At 43.6% G+C, this 25239-nt stretch overlaps 2 protein-coding genes across 8 annotated transcripts in view; one reads left to right on the top strand and one right to left on the bottom strand.

Moving 5' to 3' along the window:
- Nucleotides 1–14300, bottom strand: part of KDM2B (lysine demethylase 2B) — a 125956-nt gene extending 111656 nt beyond the window's left edge. For 5 of the 7 annotated variants that reach the window (XM_075770116.1, XM_075770121.1, XM_075770118.1 and 2 more), the window contains exons 1-3: nucleotides 7608–7901; nucleotides 6213–6357; nucleotides 2819–2897 (exon numbers count right to left, since the gene is read on the bottom strand). In XM_075770116.1, the coding sequence (XP_075626231.1) occupies nucleotides 2819–2897; nucleotides 6213–6357; nucleotides 7608–7658 (275 nt within the window). In that variant the 5' untranslated portion in view covers nucleotides 7659–7901. Of the gene's footprint in view, nucleotides 1–2818; nucleotides 2898–6212; nucleotides 6358–7607; nucleotides 7902–13523; nucleotides 13597–14075 lie in introns of those variants that run through there. The other 2 variants (XM_075770120.1, XM_075770119.1) reach the window with 2 other exon arrangements.
- A 105-nt stretch (nucleotides 14301–14405) lies between these two features.
- The window catches only part of LOC104643282 (calcium release-activated calcium channel protein 1), a 15587-nt gene continuing 4753 nt past the window's right edge, over nucleotides 14406–25239 (top strand). The window contains exon 1 of the mRNA XM_075770115.1: nucleotides 14406–14684. Coding sequence (XP_075626230.1) covers nucleotides 14571–14684 — 114 coding nt within the window. The 5' untranslated portion in view covers nucleotides 14406–14570. The remainder of the gene's footprint in view (nucleotides 14685–25239) is intronic.

Below are 25239 nucleotides of genomic sequence, written 5' to 3'. Positions count from 1 at the left end.
TCTTGAAGAAAAACAAGCCAACACATCATACCAAAAAAAAGAGATGACTCTTCACATGATCCCGTTAGCTTGAGAAGTCTCTCAACCCCTGGATCAAGACAGACCAAAGACCACCCTCCAAAGGCAGTATCACACCATGAGACTTCAGTGAAAGCACACAGCTAACTGAAAGTGGAGTGCCTGGTGGCAGCTCTCCAAATTTCAGGCACAAGAACAACAGGGAAGCCAATGATGATGTGTGAGCTGAGATTTGAGCGTTGAAATCTCTAAGGTGAAATTGCCTCATTACAGAATCCTGAATAATGAGCTATCAAGAAGAAACAGATATTACATCTTGTGGTTACGGACACAAAGAAACAAGGCTGGGGTACTCGTTATCCATCTCTGATAATCCCCTGCTATTTGCAGCTGAGGATCTGAAGCCCAGTAATGTTTGTGCCTGTGGGATGAGCTCTTACTTCCACACTTCTCTGCTGATGGAGCACTACCTGAATAGGCACCATTGGCACGGTATGAGCTGAAACATCTCCCCAGTTGTTTTCTTGTATTGTGGGGAATTTGTGAACTTCTTCATACACAGGAGGAAGATCCGGCTGCTAGGAAGGTGCAGTAGTATCTCTGGCTCCTAAACACTCCCCAGTTTCACAAAAGAGTTGATGGCTTCTTCCAGAAGAAATTCTTGAAGCTTTTATCACTTGCCCTTTAGGAGCAGCAGCTTAAAACCAATACATATAGAAAGAGCAGTTGCCTCAGTTGGTTTTCCACCTTTTTCCACAGTAGATATGTCCTTCAGTTGACTCCTCCAAGAAAAGCATCTCTTTAAGAAATAAACTGAACAAAAAAAAATAGCAACAACCTTCAACAAAAAAAAACCCTCCCTGCCAAGTTGAGCAGAGAAGCCAAAAAGAGGGTCAGAAAAACAGAGGCTCTAATGCCGCAGGAAAAAAATCATTGTAAAAGGGAAAGCTCCTGTATTTGGAGGCTGAGAGGAAGCCAGGAACTGGGATGCCAAGTTGGGTGAGAAGCATGGAGAGCACAGCCCTTAAGGGGGCAGAAATTTCTTGTAAATAATAAAGCTCCTGCTGAAGCAAAAATGATTCAGCTTCAGGTGATGGTTACATGTATACATACAGTGTAAATGTACATTCAGACAAGCACTCAATGGAGAGGTCACTGGCTCTCCAGGAAGTGGGCTGGCCAATGGTATCACGAGTGAACGTAGAACAAATGGTACTTTACATTAAGGAAACTCAGCTGAGAAGATAAACAAGAAAATTATTCACAAGGAAAGACGATACTATAGTCACGTAATATATAAGCTAAGATTAAGGAGGTGGCTTCTGCAGGCGAACCATAATTAAGCTATGAACATGGAAGACACTCTGCTTCTCAGGTTTTCATGTGAAGGTTATATGGGAGGTAGTAGACTTCAGAAATATCAAACCAGATGCTTTTGTATCCCCTCTTCTGCACAAACTTTAAGGATCAATGCTTTCCACCTGACCACACCTTCTCTCACGTAATACAACAGAAAAAAATAGGTTATTTTTCTATGACACCAAATAGGAGCATAGAACAGTTTAGAAACTGTAAGATGTGGCCAGCCTTTCCCACTTAATAGCTAGATTTTCCACCTATCTTCTAAAACATTACAGAATACGTGTGTGTTTTCATCATAAAAGTAGGATACAGTCTAGGAAAGGCTTTGCACAAACAAATAAACAGATGGTATCTTGGTGCTTGCACTATTTTTCTTTAAGAAGAAACTAGACTGTGCATCCAGGGCTAAGTAGAGAAATAGCTGGGCTGAATAACCAAAGGAAAAAATATCCCAGTACAACATATTGGTACAACAAAATAAACGTTACCGTAATTACTACTGAGTACCTACTAAGCACTTCTTGTTCAGAGTTCAACATATAAAACTATTTTACTACATCATGAGAAGCATCACAGCAGCTCCTAATGCTCTTATAGTAGAAGGACATATGCTTGTCAAATACCCCAAACGCTATTCCTTCTCTTTCTCTCCTTAAGTTATATTGGGGTGGCTTGATTTTTTTAATTAAATAATTGGGACTCCTCAGTTCCCTAAATGTGAGGTGTTCCAGCTGAAACTGAGCAAAGTAATTATGCTTTCAGAAAATTAATTTTCGGTCTTGCAGACACAATCAGTTACACAGTCCTAATTTCCAAAAGTATCAAGGAACATTTATCTGAACTGTGGATTATGTGCCTGATAAAGTATATCATTTTAATATTTCTCTCTTAGACACTGTCACTTTTACAAAGAAACTTGCAGGATTCTCTTATTAAAATTCCAAATCCTTTATGACTGGATATTAACAAAATGCAACCTCAAAAAGACTCTAATAATACCACATTTTAACTAGACATTATTAAATATTTACAAAGCTGTAACATTCTGATGAGATATAACTATAATGGAAAATGACAGGCATCATTAAACATTCCACCTGTAATGCAGAAAACAATTGAGAAGTCAAAAATTGAAGGGAGATTGTTCTGTCATTACAGCCTGGATTGGATGCAAGAACCTGTGAATTTTATTCCTAACTTTCATCACTGACTTATTTCTGATTGTGTAAAACCACTCTGCATGCACTTAACTTTTATAGACCTCATTATCTGCTTGTTTATAAGTGGAAAATAATCATTCCTCTTCTCAAGGGTGCTGACAGTCTTACTAATTGCAATACATTTTGAGATCATCAAAAGAAATATCACATACAAGTAGAAAGCATAATGGTTATTTTATAAAAGCATTTATTAATCGTCAAGATTTGGTGCAACTTACTTAATTCCCAGTCCATCCTTATTTCTGAAGATAAGGGGAACTCTGAGAGCTTCTCTTTGCACATACTCAAAAGTAAAATCTGTTTGAATAATGAATAAAAAAAATCCAAAATCAATTACAAGGGCATTGGCATCTCACATGACATTTTCTCAAAACGTTCCCCATTTCCCTTTTCCCACCAAAGAACTCCACTATCACTTAAAGAAAAATATAAAGTGAATGCATATTTTAGGTCCAAACCGGAAACCAAATGACAGACAATGCTCTCCCAGCTGCTCTCTATTTTTCCTGTTCACTGATGCACATAAAATAGAATCCACTCAGAGTTTGTCAATTAAGGTCTGGGTTGAAACACCCAGGCTGTAATGAAATACCATATTAACAGTTAAAAAATAATCCTAACTAAATTACTTCAAATCAGCCTACTACTTTTGGGCAAATGAGTAGTTTAAACTGTATGTTTGAGTTTATACATTATACATTTTAAGCTATACATTTCTGCTTAGGAAAAAAGATGTTTTCTTGAGAGCATTATCCAAGTATAGCAGAAAGCCCCGATTCTGTGAACACATTTTATTTTTCTGTGAGAGTTACTATTACTTTCAACAGAGTACTTTTTTTTTTTCTTTAATTAATTAGAAACGTAACTGCAGGAGCTGATAAACAAAAATCTTACACAGCTCCTGGCACTTAGGGAGATTGTGAAAAAGGAATCGTTTTTGTGGGGGAGTCACAGTATAACACACAAGCAAAGTGAAAATTAAACAGAAGTTTGTTATGTTAACACTGAGCAGCATCACCTTGTTGCTTCGCTCAGGATTACACAGAACTGGCCTTTCCTGGGGATTTCTTTATGCAACGGTCTGATACAATAGCAGTGATATGGGGACTAGAGAGGAAGTTACAAGGCAGCGATTTGGATGAGCCGTGCCTACAAAACCCCACACTCCCTTTGGAGCCTTCTGCCGCAGAGAGAAGAGGAATTCCTGCAGTGGCCACGTACTGTTTCTATCGTTCTGCTATTTCTCCTTTCTTACAGGGAAAAATAACTTTTATATAGCATCCATATGCTACATCAAACTGGAAAACATTGCTCGACTCTTCAGCACTACGAAATGCACTACATGCAGCCAAATACACTATACACTTTATGTACTATATTCAGGTACACACAAGTAGTTTAACTTCTCCAAGATTCAGCCAGCAGTGTACATGCTGCCCGGGAAAGCACGAGAACCTCAGACTCCAGCTTGTATCAGTGATGTTTCTCTGCTATAAAAACCCATACTGAAGGAAACAGGGGAAATAGAGGCTAAGCTCCCATGCCCACAGATGTATTTCCCTCTATTTTTACAACGTTTTCCTTGCTGTATTCAGTTAGTAATTAGGACAAGTAGGGATATAATATTCCTACTTAAAGTCACCAAATCAGAGCACAGTAATTACCCGTTTACAAAAACATTAAAATTACAGAAACTTTATTGCTGCTAGTCTCAAAATAAGGGTAATAAATAGTTCAATTAACTAAGGTTACCAAATAAATATTTCTGTACTAGAGAAATCTTCATTTCTCAATAGGCATTCCCATTAAAACTGTTCTGGCTTTAGGCAAGCAAATAAATAAACCGCAGATATTTTTTTAAGGACACTCTCATCCAAGACAAAGTCAACAAACATCAGGAATAATAACGGTGGGAGACACAGAAACAGATATACAGCCTAGCAGACTAGAGAACGAGTAGCTATGACAAACTGCATTAAAGCCAAAAATCACACCACTGTCTTGCAGCATCTCGGGGAAAACCTCCAACTCACATTCCTAGCAAAAGAACAAAATAAAATCAAAGAAGAGTTATCACTAAAAGCAAGGCCATGGGAAACAAAAATAAATAAATATATAGCTCAACCAATTCCATGTGTTCATATAAATTGACTTTTTTATTCTTACTAACCACTGACATTGTTTTGCCTTGCTGCAATTCAACTCTTAGATTTACAGAAAAAAAATAAACCAATAGTAAAAATAAAAACAGAACAAATAGGAAGGCAGACCCTTTCTTCCTAATGCCCCAACAAAGCATCTAAATCCCTTGTGGGGTCGAACAAAGCAGACACAGACCACAACAAAATAACAAAAGACACTCATTTATTTTCAAGTTCCCAAGAAAGGAGAAAGCTACCCAAAGATTTTAGAGCTGCTGAGCTAGGGAAGCTGCGGATTGTATTATAGTTAGCATGTAGCAATGGCAACCACTGGAGCATTTGGAAGATGAGGGTAGAATGCAATAATTTTCTGGGAAATTAATTAACATTTTCCAGCTAAAAAATAGGTGTTTGTGTTTTGTTTGGAGGAAGAGGGGTCAGGGTTGAGCTTATCTCCTAAACAAATACCTTCCTAAAGAAGATAGGTATTTAATTTCTCCACCACATTAACTTTTCTAAAAGGAGCTTAAAATGCTCATGCAAAACTAAGCCTAGGGGAGAAAAGGAAATTTTCTAAACTAGATTAGTGGCTCCATAGTTATAGCTATTTCAGGAGGATTACAGCCAAAACTACTCTTTCCTGAGAAAGCCGGCTCAGACAGGGAGTCCTCAACGAGGCCGGGTTTTGGTGATAGCCATCGGGGATTCAGGATCCGTTTCAACAATGCTGCAGTAAATAAAGGTGACTTGCAACTCCCCCCTCGCCGGCCCGTTTGATTCCCGGGCAAACCTCTCCCATTTTCCTTCCTGCCAGGCAACCGTGCTGCAGAGCTGGGCTGTCTGGCTTTGCTTACCGCTTCGTAATTTAAGTCACCTAAGCAAACCGAAGAACTTTGGGGAGGGGGAGCGTTGTAATTTAATACATTATAGAAACACAAAGAAGTTATTGACTTTAAAGTCTCCGACCCTGGCGAACAAGCTCATCAATCGCATCCTTTTGCAAAAGGGGTCCCGGATTCCACAGGGGGCTGAGGGGGAGCAGGAATCACCTCCGGCTAAGTGGGGGTTGGGGTTTCTGCCTCTCCTTTACCAGGACCTAATTCCTGAACATCTCGGTGGTGCGCTGGGGTCACGGTAGCGGAACACGTTGAAGGTGGCGGGGGGGAGCGCAAGGAGCTCCCATTTATCACCACGCCGCCTCCCAAGCACCGTGTCGGGGCAAGAGCCGCCCTCCGGGTGCGGGGGGAACCGGGCAGCCCCCCCGCGGCGGTGCGGGCTGCAGGGCCCCGGTGCAGCAGCCGCCCCCCTGCCTCCCCCCCGCTGCTCGGCCCGGCGTCGTCACCGGATCCCCGGGCAGGGGGACGCGGGCGCGAAATACGAACCCAGGCGCGGAGCTACACGTGGAGGCTCCGGCAGCGGAGTGAGCCCGGGCTGGGCAGCCAGCCCCCCTCCACCGCCCCCGGGCAGTTACCTTTCCCGTCCATGGCATGCACGAAATCCCCGTGATACGTTTTACTCTTTAATTTCTCTTCCAAATTGAAACTCCTGATGCTGACAATTTCCTCCACGTCCGAAAGGTCCTCGTTCTCATCGTATCGCCTTCTGCCAATAGATCGCTAGAAAACAAAACAAGAAACAAACCCACATCGTCCGGAAAAAAAATAATCGGGGTTGGCGGGGAGGAAAGCGAATGGATCGTGCAGGACGATTTGATAAACAGAGTCTGGGGGAAATAATTAAGACGGCAAGACACAAAATGAACAAAACCTGAACCCAAACAAGCTACAACACAGCTGCATGCACAACCTTTTCCATCCCGTGACACGGAACTAGACAAGAATAACAGGTGCTTGGCTGCAGGAAAACTAAAACTTGGGCTGCTGTGCAGAAGCAGGCGTTTGAAGGCGAGCCGGAGACAGGCGTAACTCGCCGAAAATTCACAAGCTACAGCACCGATGCGCTTTGCAATCCCGTAAAAAACCCTGAACGGCGGCCAACGCTCGTTAGCAACCGGATCATTTTTATTATTATTACTTTTGCACGTGAATACAAGATAAGTCCCCGGGGAAGGGAAGGGGGGCGAATCGTTTAATCTGATGCATAGCATCCAGGTTTCGGTATTTACATAATCCGAGTGTTTCCATAGTCACACCGGAAGCCGCGATTTAAAAAACAGATCGCTTTATGTAACACCACGATGGATGCGCAGCCCCCACCCCGCTCCTCCCGCCGTCCCGCACCCTGCTCCGCCGCGGCGGGAGCCTGCGCGCTTTTACAGCGCCGAAAACGAGGGGGGTCCGCGGGCGAGGGGCAGGAACGAGTTAAATGTGGGGGGGGGTAGGGGGTGTCAGGGGGGAATAGGCCCGGCGGAGGCCACCGCCGCCCTCCCGGGGAAGTTGCGGCGGGCGCGGAGCCGCGGCTGGAGGCGGCGGGGCCCCGCGGAGCTGCCCGGCCGCACGCCGCCGGTAGCGGGGGACAGCCGGCCGCGCACAAAGGTAGGTCCCCCGGTGGAGGAGGCGGGGGGGGGGGGGGGGGAGCCCGATGCACCAGCTGCCTCCGGCGGCTCTGCCCCTCGCCCGGCAGCTCTGTTCCCTGCAAATCCGCCCCGGCAGCCAGCCCTACACACACGCGCGGTGGATCAGCAACAAACCCTTACCCACAGGAAAAAAAAAAAAAAAATACATTATCGTCCCACCCTCTCCTTCCCCTCGGTTAAATTCCACCCCCTTCCCCAGTGTCTAAGCTGCTCTCTTGCAAACTAAGTCGCTCTGCTGCCTACGTTTACATGCATTTCTCCCTTTGCAAACAATTAAGCAAAATCAATTAAAAGGCACAAATAGGAAATAGACAGAAGCCAGCTACACACCAATCTTCTTCCAGAGTCTTTCTCTGCCTCCATTTTTTTTGAGAGTTTCATCACTTAATTGTCAACAGTTCCTGTCCTGCATTTTTGGCCCAAATGGGGAGGAGGAAAAACAAAAGCCATCCAGGTCTCTCTAAAGTTTTGCAATTTTGCACCAGCACTTTTTTTTGGGGGGGGGGGGGAAGAGAGGAGGGGGGAGGGAAGGGGAGGGGGGCGGCGGCGCTGCGTTTTGCAAAGTCCTAAGGAACCATTTTCAGGCACTGCGTGTGGAGCGGGGGCGCAGGCGTCGCAGTGCCCGGAACGTAAACAGTGCGGGGGGGGGGGGGGGGGGGGGGGGGTGTCCGGGGGCGGCGGCGGCGGCGGCGCGGTTACCGGCGCTGGGCTGAGCCGCTGGCCCCGCCGTGGCAGGTCACGAGTGCGCAGCGGGCGCGGCACGCAGGCGCTGAGCGGCGGCGGGGCAGCGCGGCGGCCCGCGGAGGGGGGGGGGGGGTGTGGGTGCGCACCACAAAGGCGCGGACGGTCCCTCCGTGGGTGCCGCTGCTACTCGAGACGTGCCCGAAAAGTTGAACGGTTCTGCTTACACCGGGGGATTGGGTTCAGCGCCGGCTGCCCAGCCTCACGGGTTAAACCCGGGCGCAGTTTTGGAAGACTCCCGTAAAGAGTGGGGAATTAAGGTAGCAAATAGTGGAAAATAACCTAAGTCCACGTATTAGAAGATTAACTACTGTGTTCAGTTAAGCGATCTGTTTTACGTACACTTGGCTTCGCTGTGTTCCTCTAACACGCGTGCAGCAAGTAGTTGGGCAAGGTAGTCCTACCACACGCGAACACCGGCCAGTGCGTAAAATGCTCCCAGATCTGCACCTACATTTTGTCTCGTGAGAACAGGCTCTAATATCTATAATGCATTATTCGGTGTTAAAGTAAGTAAAATTGCCTCTCTAATATGCATGTCCAACAGGTAGTTAGAAATCATATGAAAAAGTAGGTAAAAATCATAAAGTTGCTACTGATATAAACGGAAACTTAACTATAGCGATACTGTGGGTTCCTAAGACTATCAGAGGGTCTTATTTCTAGAACACCAATTCACATCTAAATTGATGCTGAGCAAATATTGGGACCATCTGATTGCAATAGCAGGGTCACAGTGCAGGTTTTGAACAGCTTCCAGGTTCCAAAGTGGGGCTCCTCTCTGAAGTGACATCCTTTACCCCCCCAAGACAGGGAACATCAAAGCATACTTAAACCCAGGGTTGGGGGCTGATGGCTTTGACAGTGCTCCTCTGGTTTGCTTTTTGCAATTTTTGAGATTGACATTGAGAATAAACGTGTTTCTCCCTTCAGTATGGTACTCGTTCACTGTTGTCTTTCCTGGGCCAAGAAAAATTGGGAGTCCTCTGATCTAACCAGTACAAATCTCAGCAGTAGATTTCAAACTCTTTCCATGGCTTTAATTCTCAGATCGGTTCAACAGAGACTGAAACTTTTCTTAAAACAGGGCATTTTTCTTTACTATTCCTATCTGCTTCTACCAACAGAAATATATTCATGTAGCATCCAGTTACCCTTTGCATACCTAACCAATCGTGTTCTATATGAAACATACTAAATATTTTGCAAAAGAGAAAATACTAAAATTCAACTTTGTGGGCCTTGCCGGTCATCTCTTTGGAAAGATCCGTATTGTAATGAATCATGACATGTGGATAAAGGCAGGAGAGGATAGAGTTCCAAGTTAGGATTTAAGGCAGTGAGCTTCTCCTCCTGCATCTGCCAATAACCGTTTGCAGAATCTTGAAAAAATCATGTAATCTTTCTCTAACATCTCCCTGTTTGCAGATGAATGAACTTTATTATCATATAGAAGTGTCGTATAGGCTATATATTGAAGTGTGGATTCCAGATGTCTATTACAGCAAGTGCATTATTAATCCATAATCCTGAAAAGATGTATGCATACGTTGACCTTTCAGCCAAGATTACTCAATCTTAAAATTAAATGCATGTGTACATCTGTAGGATTGAGGCCAGAGTACTTGTACAAGATAAATGGATGTTACTAGAGAATCATGAGACAAAAACCACATAATCCATCCATTCCACAAAAGTCCACCAAAAAGAACAGAGACATAAAAGAAAATTAACTCATTTTTCTCAATCTTTTTTTTTTTTTTTTTTTTGGACATGAACAATCTGAGACTCTTGGTATATCAAGCAAACCCACCAAAGACTGTATTAATCACACACACCTGGAAACACCAGAGCATATTATTGAAGTATGGAAGTGAATATGTTTCAGAAAGATCACAATTTTGACCTATAGGTCTCCAAAAACAGAAAACACATTTTTAACCTTGTTTTAAGACAGAAATGATTGCTATTAAACTACAATTCATTTTACCATTGAAACAATACTGTAATCTCGGTATTAATAACAAAAAAACTGTCTCAAACTTAAAAGAACTGGGGAAACAAAAAGGGCAGTAGGATGTGGATGATGAGAATATCCACAGCTGCATTAGGATAAAAACATTTAGAAGCAATATTACACCTGCATGCTTCGGGCCACAGGCTCAGTGCTGGCAGATGAGGGTTAGGGCTCATTTCCCTCCGAGCAGGTCATGCTGCACGTTTCCAGCAGTGCCTGACGCTGGGCCTCGTTGGGCAGCGCTTGGTACGGGACAGTCCAGGGCTGCCACAAGGCTGGCTTTCTTCAGTTAAAAATAATGGAAAATACGCTTCATGTTTAAATACTGCGACAAGGGAGTGGCGATTATTGAGAAAGGGGCTAGTCTGTGTTTAAAAACAAAACCTAAAACTATTGCTGGATGTTAATGTAACTTAAATTATTTAAGATCTAATCATGACAGTGTGCTGGATCCTGACCTTGTTAGCTTGAAACTAGGAGCTGTCATTTAATTAAACTTGTACTGCAGGGCTCATGCTAAAATAAGAACTATAGTGCTGGGCTTGGGAAGGCTGTATGAGGAAATGGGTTCATTTCACCCCTACTGAGCTTTCAAACACAGTTATTTCCCATTGGAGAGAATGGACTGAAATAATCTTAAAACATTTTTTTAAAGTAGATTTTATCCTGTAAGACCTACCACCTTGGCTTAAGGCAGAAGACTAGTTATTTAACCATTTCATTGTTTTATGAAGGAAGTTAACAATTACACAGTTTTTCTGGGCATGACAGATAAAAATCTTTCCTCTGCAGAAATTCCATCAACTAAAGTTTAAGCTGTACTATAGATAAGATTTGCAGACATGCTTGCCTTAACCTCCTTGCTGCTTGGGACTGCTGACAAACCCTTATTTCGCTTTCGCAACTTCTGCTTCTAATGTGTTGTTTTTAATGCAGATCTACCATAATTTCCATTTTGTGGTAACCTGATTTGGTTTTGGTACAATAACGGGAACAAATGGAAGCAATGATTTGCATGTGAAGCTGGAAATATGTTTTAGAAAAACTGCTATGCAGAGGGTAGCACCTTTGCATACTCTGTACTGTATCACATTAATCATAGGGTACTCAGCGAACCTATTCTTATTCAGTCCTCCTACAGAAAATACAGAAGTACGTTTTTAGCAGGAAAAAAAATTTATGAGTATCCTTGTGACAGTGTACAGATTTCTCAGGGCTTTCTGGAAAGAAACTTGGACTTCTGCCACCTGCTCCCTTTGTGTTCATGGATAAATGATTCAGAGAATGGGTTACCTCTAATTAAGGGTAATAACAGCCTGCTGCTGAAAGAGCCTGTTCCCTTTCTCTTGCATGTATGTCCCTCATTTCTCCTGCATTAGGTCCAGTGTTCCTGCAGCCACAGGGTAAGTCAGTTCAGTGACTTGATCCAGCAGAAAACTCACCCATTAAGAAGAAAAGAATATATATTTTTTTCACTAGGTCAATTCACTGAAATTCTGTAGCTATTTGATCGGTGTAATTTACAGGAAGGGGAGTGGGGTCAGATGAAGGAAGAGTGCAGGACTACACCCTTTTGGTGGCCTTCTGCAATTGCACCGATCAGAGGTTAACATCCAACCACAGCTTTGAACTCCAGCATGATTTCAGAAGAATTCCCTGAAGCATTTCTAAGAGGTAATTAAGCATGACTGACTCTTTTTGTTTCAGTTAACTCTAGAGTGGCAGTATAGAGGTGTGTCATAATCAGTAATTAGAGTTGGAAATAAAAGAATTTATCCTGCTTAGTTTGTACCTCAGAATGGAGCTGTAGAATGGAATGTAAAGGAGGAAAGGGGTACACTGCTACTGTCCTCCTGTTTTAGCTGCAGATGGCAGCTTGATCCTTAATTTAATTAATTTAATTTAATAATAACCAATAACCGATTGGTTATTTCTGATAGGAAAGGAAATAATGCTTATTTTAAAGCTAAAATGCTGGTGGGCTTGGAAGCTCAAAATTACACATGGGTTTGATTTGGAAAAGTGGATGGGATGGGATGAGATTTCTTTACTGATTTGGTAGGACTTTTTCTGTACTGTTTCCTTGACTGAAATATGAACTCAACAGTACATCAGTGTGCAATATTGTTATATCTTTCAAAGCCCTTCACAGTAAACAGGAATAGGAGTGATGGACAGAAGAAGAGACAAACAGTGACTTCAAAGAGTCTATTTTAATACAATTATTTAGAAAGACACTTGAAGTCCTTCTCAGCTGTATGTCTCTTGCAGGTGGGTTTGTGGGGTTTTTTAGAGAAATCTGGTTTTAGGGAACAGGTTAAGACCTAGGTATTATTTGTGCATCACCCATGATGTTACAGTTCAACCATAATTTTGTGCAGAAACAAGAAATAGTGAACAGTCTTGGTTATGTACATAAACATTTTTCATAGCTTATGAGCAGCAATGCAAAATATTTTTAAATGTATGATTCTACAGAAATTACTTGACAGACTTAAATGTTTGCTTGAGATGTGGAGGAAATTTTACATTACTCTTTTTTGATGGTATCTCCCAAGTAAAATGTGGTAATGAAATCAGTATATGGTTGTTACTCATAGCTGTGCAATGTGGTGCTCAGACTTAGCCTAAGGCAGTGGTGGGAGACACAGAAAATGCTGATTGTGGTGATGAGGTCTCCAGGTTGGTTGGTTTTTTTAAGAATTAAAAAACGCTGCACAGAGAGTAGTATTTTATAATGCTGACTTACGCTGGACTTTCACTCAAATGGATCCAATACAGTAGTGCCATCACCCATAAAAGAGAAAGAAGGTGGCAAACACCACATGGAGTCATTTATACAAAAGCAAAGGCTTTTACGGGAAGACTAAGTCGAACTCAGTCTTCTGTAGAGGTGTTTTAATGCCCCTGTAGATAAAAATCTAACCAAAAGTTGTTTATAACAAGAAGGCAACTCCATTTATTTCCTGAGAAAGGAATGAGATCAAATCTATGTGGTAAGAACTGGTAGCTTCAGGGAATGTCTCTGAAGACTTGCTTCAACTACCTCTTTTTTTAAAAGAATGCCATGTAAATGAAAAGCATTAAGTGACCTATGGTGGTATAGATTGTCATCACCTTTACTGTGCATACGTAAATGAACGACCCTGCAAATCCCAGAAAGGTGTGAAGAGAAGAACAAAGAAAAATGTTAAAGACAATGCGCTGCATTTTTCCTACTTGTAAAATAAGGTGGAAAAATTCAACGCAATCATAGAAAATCACTAAAGCTTTTGATTCCTAATGGAGCTACCATTGCAGTGATTCAGCTCATATGTGACCATCCATGTGCCTGTAAATAGTAAAAGTATCCTTGTCCACTATTATTTCTATTCTTTAAATCATAATTTTTCTTACTAGAAATCGATAGCAACAGGTTTCATGCATACGCCCCTTAATTCTCCAGACCCACAAGTTTGACGTGGCACAAGCATTGTAGTAAGCCTCACCTTTCCAGAAATCATCTTCATAACTGTGCCATGTATTTGCTATGGAGTTCTGCTCTATGCCTCATTATTCCCTCTGTAAAATACAGAAAAAACATACGGTTTAAAGGGGTTGTATGAACGTGTTAATAAAAAAAAAAAAAATCTTTCAACACTGGCATATATATCTGTTGAAATGGTCTGCTTAATCAGCTTATCAACTACTTGCTGATAAAAAACCCGAGTTTATCAGGAGCTCTGGGCATACAAAGTGGTTATGAAAACCTTAACTGTATGACAAACGGCTAGGTTTATCAATTTTAATTGGAAGCGAGGGTGGGTGCTCAGACTGGTTTAGATCTACAGGACAGGTGTAGATTAAACGTTGAAGCTAAAGAAGTAGGTGAGAAACGACTTTGTAGTTGTCTTGAGGGAGGGACTGGGGACGGAGCAGGGGGACACCCCACCCCTTTCTGCCCTGAGCGGAGGGGCACCCACCGCCGGGGGGGGGGTGCCCAGAACTGACCGAAAACCTACGGGTTCCTGTCAGCCACGCTCCAACCTGAGCCTGCTCACCCGCCCCGCCGCTGCAGCCACCAGGAGGCCGCGCCTCGGGCTCCAGCCGGGCCTTGCTGCGGGGTGTCTCCCCCCACAGAGCCGCTGCGGGGTCGCACCTTCCCTCAGGGACAGGCCCCGCTCACGGCTCCCGACAAGACGGCAGCGCCGAGGGCCCCTCACAGCGGCGGGAAGCTGCGACGAGACGCAACGCCCACGCGCCCCTCAAGCTCCCTCGGGGGCTGCCGGGAAGCGGCCGAGCAGGGGCGGGGCTGAGAGGGCCGGGCTGGGCCGAGCCGTCCAATGAGGCGGCGGCGGGGCGGTGCCCAGCGGGTGGCGGCGCGCAGGCTCGCAGCGCGGCGGCGGCAGGCGCGGTCCCAGCACCGGCAGGAGCTGCGGTCGGGCGCCATGGGGTGTTAGCGCAGCTGGTGCCCTCGCTCTGCCGCCGGAAGGAGCCGTTGTTGCCGCCGCCGTCTTGTGCCTTCCCGCTCCGCTCCGTTCCTCCGCCCGCCGCCCATGAGCCTGAACGAGCACTCGATGCAGGCGCTGTCCTGGCGGAAGCTCTACCTGAGCCGCGCTAAGCTGAAGGCTTCCAGCCGCACCTCCGCGCTGCTCTCCGGCTTCGCCATGGTGAGCGACCGGCCTCGCCCGCCGGGCAGGGGGCCCTGGCAGGCGGCCCGTGGCCTCCCCGGCAGCAGGGAGCCGGGTGTGGGGAGCGGTGCCGCCGCTTCTCCTTTTTCTGACCGGGGAACTCGCTGCCTCCCCTCAGGCTGCGACGGGGGAAGGGGGGGACACACACGGGCACGGGGCAGCCCCTGAGGCGGCGTGTGGCACCCCGGGGCGGCGGGAAGCGAGGCGGGCCCTGGCGTCTCTTCACCAGAGCTCCCGGCCCGGCCTCCCTCCCTCAGGGCAGCCCGGGTCAGCGCACCCGGGTGGCGGCCGGGCCGGAGGAGGAGAAGGCGCCGCGGGGGCCGCCCCGGGAGCGGCGGGATAGGGGCTGGTGGAGCCCGGGGAGTCCGTATCGGTAGCTCGTCTTCTGTGGAGAGCTGTCATGCCACAAGTTAAGAGCTGCTTCACGGCTCTTATCTCCGCCAAATAGCTCCGATACCTCGTGCGGGATTTTTTTTTTTTTTTTTCCCCCTAGTAGCTCATTTTTCCTGCGGAGGATTGCTCAGCTTGCCAAAAATCACACTTGGCGGGACGTTCCTCCCGCTGGTTCTCATAGGAAACACCGTAGGGTGCTGTAAACGTGTGTGTGGGGGTGTCGGTATTTCGCTTAGCTTTGCGCTCCGGTGTGCAGAGCAAGGCGGGCTGCGCACAGAAAGTCCCACAGCTCTCCCGAGGCCGTGGTGCTTCCCAGACCGCAGCCGCACACCTTGTGCAAAGGATGCAAAGGCAGGTGTTACACTGGAGCTCTTTTTAGATAAATTAAAAAAACCCCAAACCCAAAAAAACACCGAACTCCAACTGATTAAAGTTGACGGTGTCCCCCCGACTCGTTACATTCATCATTAGTTATCTGCAGTTGCGATCTTTCTAATTATTTTAATTTTTTTCTTTAAGGAAATCTTGGGCGTTATTTTGGAGTTTTGTGCATGTTTTAGAAATGTCGTTTTTATTAGTATGTCTCTTGCTTTTGGGTTTGATATAGAAACGTAGTCCGGTAATCCTAATTATCTCAAATGAAAGCTGCATAGAGATTGAAATACAGTAATTTTCAAGCTTCATCGTATGTCCAGTCCTCTAACATACTAATCTGCTAACTGCAGTCAGCTCCTTTGTTCATCTGCGTTAAATATGCTTCATAGTTGCAAATACCGAATTGTATAGCTCTGACTTATTTTGACTTTTGCCCTGGTGAGTATTTTCAACTGCAAGATATATTCCCCTTAAAAAAAGTTATTCTAATTAGAGGATGCTGTTTTAAAACACAGCAGCCGGTCCGCAGCAGCCTTCTGACGGTCAAATAAATGTCACTGTCCTCCTTCAATGGCTAAAAACAGACTCAACTCTTCAGGGGTGGTGGTGGACTGCTCTTCGTTTGACTGACAGGCGACTGTGTTAGTGCAGCGGCACATTGGAGTTGGTTCTCCTTGGGTAACGTGCATCAGGCTGGTAGCTCATGCTCTGCTGCTGCTAATGAGTTTTCCTTATTGTACACCCGTTCTCCTGTGTCGGAGCAGTTTGTTGGGGTGGTTTCTTGAGTCAGACTTTTACCTTGAGAGAACGTGGTAAAAGACCCCCTGTATTTTGTTGGGTTTTGCAAATTTTCATCTAAGGGAGGTTGCATCTGCATGAGTAGAAATACTACTATTTAAAAGTCATACTTAATATCTTAAATCTCTTTGGCTTTTCTCTAAATATATGCTATATGAACTCTCAAAATCCCGTGGATGTATGAGATGGGACTTCATCTACTTCTTTCTTGATTCTCTAGAAGTGTTCTAGGAGTTCAGTGTGCAGCAGTTGAAAACTGCTGCTTTTATATTTATGGTTTTTAGGGTATTTCAGGAAAAAGCCACTTTGTTCCCATTAACAAATCTCTAGTTGCTCGGGATTTTACGTGTGAACATTCATCACATTTTAATTTTCTTGAACTTAACCCCTTCAAAAAAAATCTACTTTTTTTCTTCTTTTAACAAGATCACGCTGGAAACCAACTTGTAGCCCCGTTGGTTTTGCTGTGACAGATAGTCCTGTAGCTCAGACTTCCTAATCTATTTTCAGAAGTGCTGACTTAACTTTCACATATTTTTAGATTTCTTATTAAAAACTTTCCTTATCTTTTAACGATGTCCTTCACAATTTCTGCCTTGAAAAGCAGGGCCTTCTTTCTGCTGTCACGCCTATGCATTGTTTCCTAAATTCAGCGGATTCTTTGGCACTTGATATGTGAACAAAATGCTGCTCAAGTACAATCTAGTCTTGGATCTAAAGCTTACAACAGCAATTAAGCGTCATTGTGTCTCTGTTTTCCTTATCAACACTAGGAAGAAAGAGCCTAAATGACACATCCAGGGCCACCCAGGAAACTGATGGGAATTGTCAGGAGTGGAATGTGCTCGTTTCCATGCCAGCCCCAGTGATCCTTGATCTTTAATCAGTACTTGCATCCTCTAGTATGAGCTAAGTGTATCTCCCGCTGAACTGTTTATTATGGATTAATTTTGTGTATAACTGCAGCCATTTTGCAAAGTTTATTCCCTTAAGATTGGTTACGCATACCCCAGTTAAATGATGCATGACAAAGTCAAGAGACTGCCCAGGTCACTGGTGTGTAGGTTATGAAGTGCTCGGCCAAGTTTCAAACTCAGAACTGTTATGCTTCCACGGAGAAGATTGTTTAAAAAACATGTTTTACAATTAGTTTTGTTTTAGAGCTGCACATCACAGTTTGCCACTGCGTGTTAGCTTTGGAAACAGTTGCAGGGTCTGGTGGTTGCTGATGTTAAAGAGAAGCTCCCACGAGTAAGCTTGAGCGTTTCCTTTGTGCAGATTTCCATGGGTGCTATCATCCAGTGTGTAAGAGGAAATTTGTGAAGCTTATAATCTTGCATTTAGTACACTTTTCCAATTTATGGAGCCAGTAAGTAATATCAATCCCCCAAAGTGTTAGAGCTAAAGAAAGAAACTGTAAATTGTAGAGTATGTGTAGTCCATGAAAGAATGCCAGTGGAGGTATCGAGTATTTCTCACTTCTGTGTTATGTCCCAGATATTTATGGTTTGGGTTTTTTTCCCCTCCATACCTATCTTTATTTCTTAATCCAGTTTATCTCAGTGCTGTAAATATTTTGCAGGTAGTATCCAATATTGCAAGCACTAGCTCATCCACACCTACAGTAGCAGTATCAAGAGCTCCAGCATAGACAGGCTGCTGGTAGGTTGTTTTTGTACGAATAAATTAAATTGACTTATTAGCATCATTTTGTCACCAGGGATGCATCATGCAGTAGTATGACAACATCATGATCCCAGAGTTGCGAGTATCATAGGGAAGTTGTTGGATCCCAACAATCATCAAACTGGAAAACTCCAACATCGCCTCCCATCCACTGATTAACAGCTCTGTGAAAATATGTGAGCCTCAATTAGGGATCTAAATTATATGACCACTGTGCTCAACTTAGCTATATTTAGGATTTGGAGGATATTAGTTGCTAGACAGCACACTTTTCTTCTAAATACCTCTAATGTTTCAAGCTGGCTAGGCTGTTGTCTAGATAGTAATATATATACTTCAAATATAGAATATTTAATGGGGTTGCTGGTAGAATAACATGCAACAGCTGCATTTTGTAACCTGTAAGAAAGGTGACAGGCCTATTTCTATGGCTTCTGCCACCACTTACTTTTTATATCGCTGTTGCACTTTCCAGGTTAGAACTGTGCTCTGAAGAATCTTCCCCCCATCTAAAAGGTTTCTTCTCTTTCAGTCAGGAAAGCAAGATTTTGTTGCTCCTTTGAGCATCCCTGTCTCAAGGTTATAGATGAGTGAGGCAGGCAGCATGGAGTACGTAGGATTCTTACTGCTCTCTTTTACAGCAGCTGTGAGTAGCTGCTGTAGTTTGGACGATGTAAAGGTGATAATGAGCCGCTGTTTCTTCTCCCTGCTGTGCTGTCTAATCTGACCTTGTACTTATCAAATAGTAACACTGTTTAGAGATACTTACGATAAATTCATCTTGAGAAGGTAGATTTACTCTGATTATATGGGTATTGTCTTTTCATGTTTACTAGCAAAATATAGTTAAATCCTGCATTTGTATTCTAGTGTTAGCTTTAGCAGCTATTAATGTGTTTTGCTGTTCTGCAACATATAATAATCCACAGAGTCATGATTCTAGACTAATGGATAAATGATGATTACATTCTCTTCTGTATAAAACCAGTAATAAGATCATTATTTTGACTTATCTTTTTTAATTTCCGGTGACTGACTCTGGCTTATACAGAGTCTTTCTGTGAGTTGTTTGTAACTCTTAATGAATGGTGCAGACACTCTGTGAGAGCCTGGCTCTGCGCCTCTGTCTCTGGGAGTGAATTGTACTGTCAGGAAAACAGAGACTGACCGACCAACTCGGGAGCTGAGGAGACAGCCAGAGGAGTGCTAATTTCCAGTGGTGCTGCGACACCCGTCTCGTTCTTGACTTTTCCCCTGTGGTCGCACACACAGACAAGCAATGGGGTAGAACATGGAATTTGTTACTGAAATAACCTTGTGATGTGAACGTCAAGACTTGGAGAAACCACTCTATGTGCGTGGAGGGTTTTTTCCCCCTGGCTAAGAGTAGCGTGTGCTATGAAGAATCACTCGCATGTGTAACTATGGATAACTAGATGTAGTCAAGTCTAGTCCTAGTTGCAGTGAGTGATGCTAAGAAAATATTTCTGCAGATAGGTGTTGAAATACTTTAGTGATCACACGTGCGGTTTTGCCTTGGTGAGTATTGGTCCAGCGAGGTGAAGGTGATGTAGCACTGATACTCTTCTCCAGGTAGGATTCGCATCCTCCTCTCACTGCAGACAGACCCTTACAAAATGCAACCATGATGTTTGATCAGTTTTCTTTTAGGCCATTCCTGACGTGCTGGACTTTGTATAAAGTTGTCTTGTCCTCTTAATCAGTTTTCTATTTAGGAATGGTAGCCGTGGCCAGGGAAGAGGAGGTGAGAACAATCTTGCAAGGGTGTACAGATGATTCTAGACCTGTGTTCATTAAGAGGTGGTTGGTGTCTTTAGCAAGGCTGATGTTTGAAGCTGACATTGCCCTTTCTGAAGGGATTTTGTTTGTTACAGTCCACGAGGCAGCAACCACATGAGCAGTAGAACATAGTAAGAATGGGATCATACCGAGAGCCAGCGTTTCTCCAAGTATTCCATTAAATGGGTCATTACAAGATTGTTGATATTTAAACCTAGTGACTTTTAATAAGATTGCTTTCTTGCTCTGCGATTCTTTTCTGAATCTGTCAGATAGAAATGACAGGAGAGCACTTGTGATTGGAGCTTTAGGCTGGTGAGATAGTATCTCAGGTGGTACAGGAGACAAATCTACAGCCGTCTGTTGCAGAGCCATCATTAGTTGTTGACTGCACCCCCCTGGTTACAGAACATATTTAGCTAAAATCAGGTGTCTTGTGGAGAAGTGGCCACGTGTGTTCTTCAGAACTATGATCAGCAGTGAGGAGTTTTAATTAGCTGTGGCTCTGTCCACTCTGAAGGTGTCTATCCATGGTGTGCTGAACTCAATCATGACTCGCAGCTGTATGTTAACACTAGTATTTGATAGTGTGAGAGGTGGTATGGCAGTTACAGGCTCCCAGCCTGCGTTATATTCCTGCTGATCAGAGCTCAGAGTCATCTTTGTGGGGAAGGGGAGGAGAGGAAGTAATCTATAAATAGCTCATAGATAATACAGATTTACTTGAGATAAGGCATTTTATTTCCTTTTCTCTACAGCAGTGGCTACTGATTCTGAAAAAGATGTGATTAAGTCAGAAAGCTCTCAGTGTGTTCACGACTGTTGCTATTACACATGACAACAAACCTTTTTTGTGGGTTGAAAGTCTCGAGTGTCAATATGACCTGCCACCTGGGTGGCTCTTAGTACGGTTCTTCCTTTCGTTTTTATTCTGATCATTTTCTGTCATCTTTTATTTCCCTGAATACTTCCTATTTTAGAACCCCCTATCTTAAAGTAGGAATTGAATTTGAAGCTTGCATTATGCTGGAAGTAAAACCAATCTAAGTGGAGCCAACATACTGTCTAGTAGCTTATAAAACTGGGGAATAATGCTAAAATTTGAAGCAAGTCATTAATTTCTGTCCTGCTGCTGTGGTAAAAATGAACAAGTGACAAACTAGGACAGTTGCTTATTCTGCATTTCAGTAGCAATGTGAGCTTCATTTGCAGCTATGTATGTGACTGGTTCTTTATATTAATTGTTATTGCTAATGAAAATTGTGTTATTAGTGTATCACAGTTCACTTCCTGCAAAGCAGTGGAGTCAATAATTCTCAGAGGCACTGTGTAAGTGTTCTGGTATGAATAGAAACCTTCAGAGCATTCAGGATTTTGATTTGAAAGCAGGAGCTTCTTTTAAGCCAATCCGGTCTAATAAGATGTGGAAGCATTATACACAAATGAAATGAACTTACTTCAGGATATTAAATGTTAAATAAAATTGAAATGAGGGTTCTTCTAGAGGGCAAGTTGTTAAATTTCTTGCTATGTGGCAGTATTCAGGCTGCCATGACTCTGAAATCCAGGGCTGTCAGAAGCCTTAACATGATTGTCTGTCCAAATTCAGTTATCTTTGAAAGCATCTGAATGCCCACTGGCTTTAGGCTCATGAGAACTCCAGTCCTGCATCTTAACATCGCAAGAGTCCTTTAATTTTGTCAAGAAGCTGTATTTCAGATTTACGGCTTTGTCAAGGGCTGTAGTAAATTAGTCAGTCATATCTGCAGGATGATCTGAAGTTAAAGTTAGCTCTTCTTTGAGCCAGGGATTAGACCAGATGACCTCTTGCGGTGTCTTCCAACCTACGTTATTCTATGGTTACGCAGCAAGGCAGGATGCACAGTAGAAACCATGCAGCAAGTGTTCAAAGAAGCTTTGAAAGTGGGGAAGGAGAAGGTGCTGAAACATGTTGTACTGGATACTGTGCAGCTACCAGTGACGGTTCCTGCCCTGAGGGGCTTGTCTTCAGAACCAGTGTAAAAACCTAATAGAAGGCACAGGAAAACATCCTCCTGCGTGGAACATCAGTGTGTACCTATGAGTTCAGGCTTTGCATGGGTTTGGATCCTATCAGATGAGCTCATCGGAGGCCTGTTTGTGCAAGCATTACCTTACAAGAGCAGTTGTGATCTGTGCATTTTGAAATCGCAGCATGAGTAAAGGAGAGAAGAACTTCTGATGCTTTCCATCACTGTTTGGAAACAGGCACAGGGCCTCATAATGAAAAATGGAGCTTTTTGTTTTAGGTGCCTGGCTCAAGCTTGGCCCAGGAAGTAAAGAACAGAGACTTGCAATTGAAAAGAGTTGGCAGTTTTTCTGCTGGTTTATAGTGAAAGGGTTCCCAAATTAGCTTCCTCGACAGTTTGAGGAGACGGAAAACATGAACTGATTTTTCACTTACGGGTCAAGCTGCAGTTACTCCGCCAGGCCTGAACACAAGGAGGCTTTGCTGTGCCCCCCTGGAGACTTTCTGTCAACTTCAGTAGACTTTGAAATCCTTCAGGCATTCTGTATCCTACAACCTCCCCAAAAGTCTCCATTTGAAGTGAGTTCTGAAGTATCTCTTCATCCTGATTGAATGGTGGAGTGTTTTCTTGCTTCCCCCACTCCTGCTTTTAGGGTGTTTCTAACACCAGTGTCACTTACAACTGCAAGTTACTGCATTTTCTCTTTATTTACGGGTGTCTCTGCCCAGCTAGTTAGCTTCAGCATAATTTTTTCCTGCCTATGAACCCATGAAAAACTCTCTGGTGTCTCTTGTTTCTTATGCACATACCTTCTAGCTTGTATCACATTTTGTCACTGGTCGGTTCTAGAAAAACATCAAACTCCCTTGCTAGAGAACTTGTGGTCTGCAAAGAACTGTCAGTGCGTTGTGGAGCTGCACCTGATGTGTCTGTATTGTAAGTATACCCGGAACATTCAAAGTGAGGGTCTCTTACACTCATCCTTTAGAGGGCTGACCCTATAAAGCTGTGATCCCTTCAGCGTCAATAAGAATATTTTTCCAGCCACTGTAGTTTCCCAAGTGGGTAAATTGCGATGCTTTCTCTCCAAGAGGACTGATATTGTCTCCTTTCTCACATTTCTGTTACTCACTTTGGTGTAGGATCTTTCCTGGCCCAGTGGTTGATGCAGCTAGTACTGCTCCCTTTGGCTCCAGCCATGGAGAGGAGGTCATATCGCTTGTTGGCAGGATAGACAAGTATGATTTAACTTCACATGTCGTTCCTAATGCCGGGCTCTCTTGGTGTTTAGCATCAGGGCTGTGCTGGCACGAAAATTACTGTGGGAGGGACTGAGTTGGGAGAAGATGCTGAAACTGAGTGTAACCTCCATTGGATGCCCTGGTCTTTTCTGGGAGTCCCCTTTGGGAGCTTGCCCTCCCCTTGGCGCTTTGCGGTACATGGTCTCCCTCCCGCAGCTTTCAGCTGCGTGAAGGTGTACGCCAGGCTTCAAGGTTGGGATGACTGACTGCCCTGCTTCTGCCTTATTCGTGGCTTGTTAGCATCCCAAACTGGGAATAACTGGCAGGGTATATGGCTATTTGGCCACCAGCTTATTTTGCACTTTAGAAGACTAGTACTTAGGCTACCTGTCAAGTGATGTTGATGCTACCCACAATTATGTGAGTACACTTGGAATTACAGTACGTAATTGCATGGTATGGTTTGAGCTGAAGGAAGTTACGCCCTGCCTGCTCGTGGGGTAAATTGTGACAAGTCTTAAGTAATGGCTACAGCCTTGCTGGATTTCAGAAAGCTCTTCTGAGAGGTGATTTGGGGCTTACCTACCCAACAAGCTTCCTGTGCAAAGCAGGTCTGTGTTAACATATTTGTCAGCCACATAAACTGAAGCCTTGCTTGTGTAGCTCGAACTCTGGTTTAAGCTATTCCATCAGTGTATGGTGGTTGTAGGTACTCCTGGGGTCACTCTTTCAGGGAAACACCCAGCTAAATGAAGTCTATTTAACCCAGGAAAACTTGGATTCCTGGTCTGGATGTCTCCTTTTAATAGTTGTCCCATGATTCTGTCAGTGATTGCCTAGGCATAGAGCTATCTGAGTATCTGAATGCTGCTTAAATGAAGCTGGTTTCTTGCAAGATTTTGTTTTGATCGTGCATATAATTATAGCCAAACTGTAAATAGGTACAGTTAGATTAAATGTAATTATTTAGCATTTCTTTTTAGCTTGGGCTACACTGAGAAGAGGAAGAAAAGATTTTTTTTCCCTGATGTTCTGTTGAAATGGGAAGAGTAGCTCCAGGACAGCTGGTATGTTGGAATTAAGAGAGTCTGACTGAACTTCAAAATCAGGTGCTTTTGATCATTATTACATGGAGACATTGATTAATGGAAATAAAAAATGCCTTCAATATTTGGCAAATTAAATACATCAGTTTTCAAAAGAAAATTACGTCTTTATCTTATGAAGCTTTTTAGTGTCATGGTTATGTTAACTTAGTAAGTACCAGGATAAAGGATTAAAATGTCTTGCAGTACTGGATGTTTTTGAGTCTAGACATGCACCAGAAAATTTACAAGAAAAAAACATTGGTAAGTATGAAAATGAATCCTCAGTGGTGAAGGATTGCAATTGTTCTGTGAAAAACATAGGAAGCCCAACATCCCATGAATGCACTGGGACCTGACAAGCAATCCTGCAGAAGAGAGACCCAACAATCAAATATTTATCCTCTCAACTGTGAAGTTTCCCACGATTGAGAAATGGTATTTTAAAATCTTTGAGCAAGAATCGTATATGCATTAATATAATTTCTTGTTGAGTTTCTTGTAACACTTGGAAAGTGTTTGCTAGTTGGCTGGGTAGTTAGGCTTATGACGATAAAAGCTTTCAATAAAGGAATTAAAATACTGGCACATGGCCTTGAATGCCTGTTGTAACATGCCTGAGCAAACCCTTTGGTTCGCTTAATATATTTGGTGTGTTGGTGGTTAAGAGTTCTGGTGTCCTGGTGCTGGTTCTGGGAGCATAAGAAGATGGGATCCCAGACTAGGTATAGCTTGGCTCAGCTTTGACAAAATAATGAGGTTTGAATATTGTGGCTGGTTTTTGCAGCTGTCTTTGGGTCTCAGTCTCCCTGCATCCATATTATGCACGCTTTATGAAATTTTCTACATATCAGCTTGATGAGAATTGAGGTGTTTGCAACGTCTGCTATAGGCTGGGCAATGTCCAAACCGTTAATGGCATGTGGTAATGGGCTAAACCTGTATCGCTGGGACTCAGAAGAGCTGATTTGTTTCAGGCACTGTGTTGTATGAACTGGTTTCATGGTCTTTTTGAGGGCAACTGGTATGTTATAGAAGAGCTAGGCTCATAGCTCAGTGCTGCCAGGAGTCTGAGGTCCTGGTACAACTGCTTCCTCCTCAGTTACGCGGGCCTGTGCCAGCTTTGTTGCTCATCAGAAGCATTGCA

Source organism: Balearica regulorum, chromosome 17, assembly GCF_011004875.1.
Source record: "Balearica regulorum gibbericeps isolate bBalReg1 chromosome 17, bBalReg1.pri, whole genome shotgun sequence".
NCBI classification, from domain to species: domain Eukaryota; kingdom Metazoa; phylum Chordata; class Aves; order Gruiformes; family Gruidae; genus Balearica; species Balearica regulorum.
Note: the sequence above shows the minus strand (reverse complement) of the source record. Positions and strands in the feature narration are given on the sequence as shown.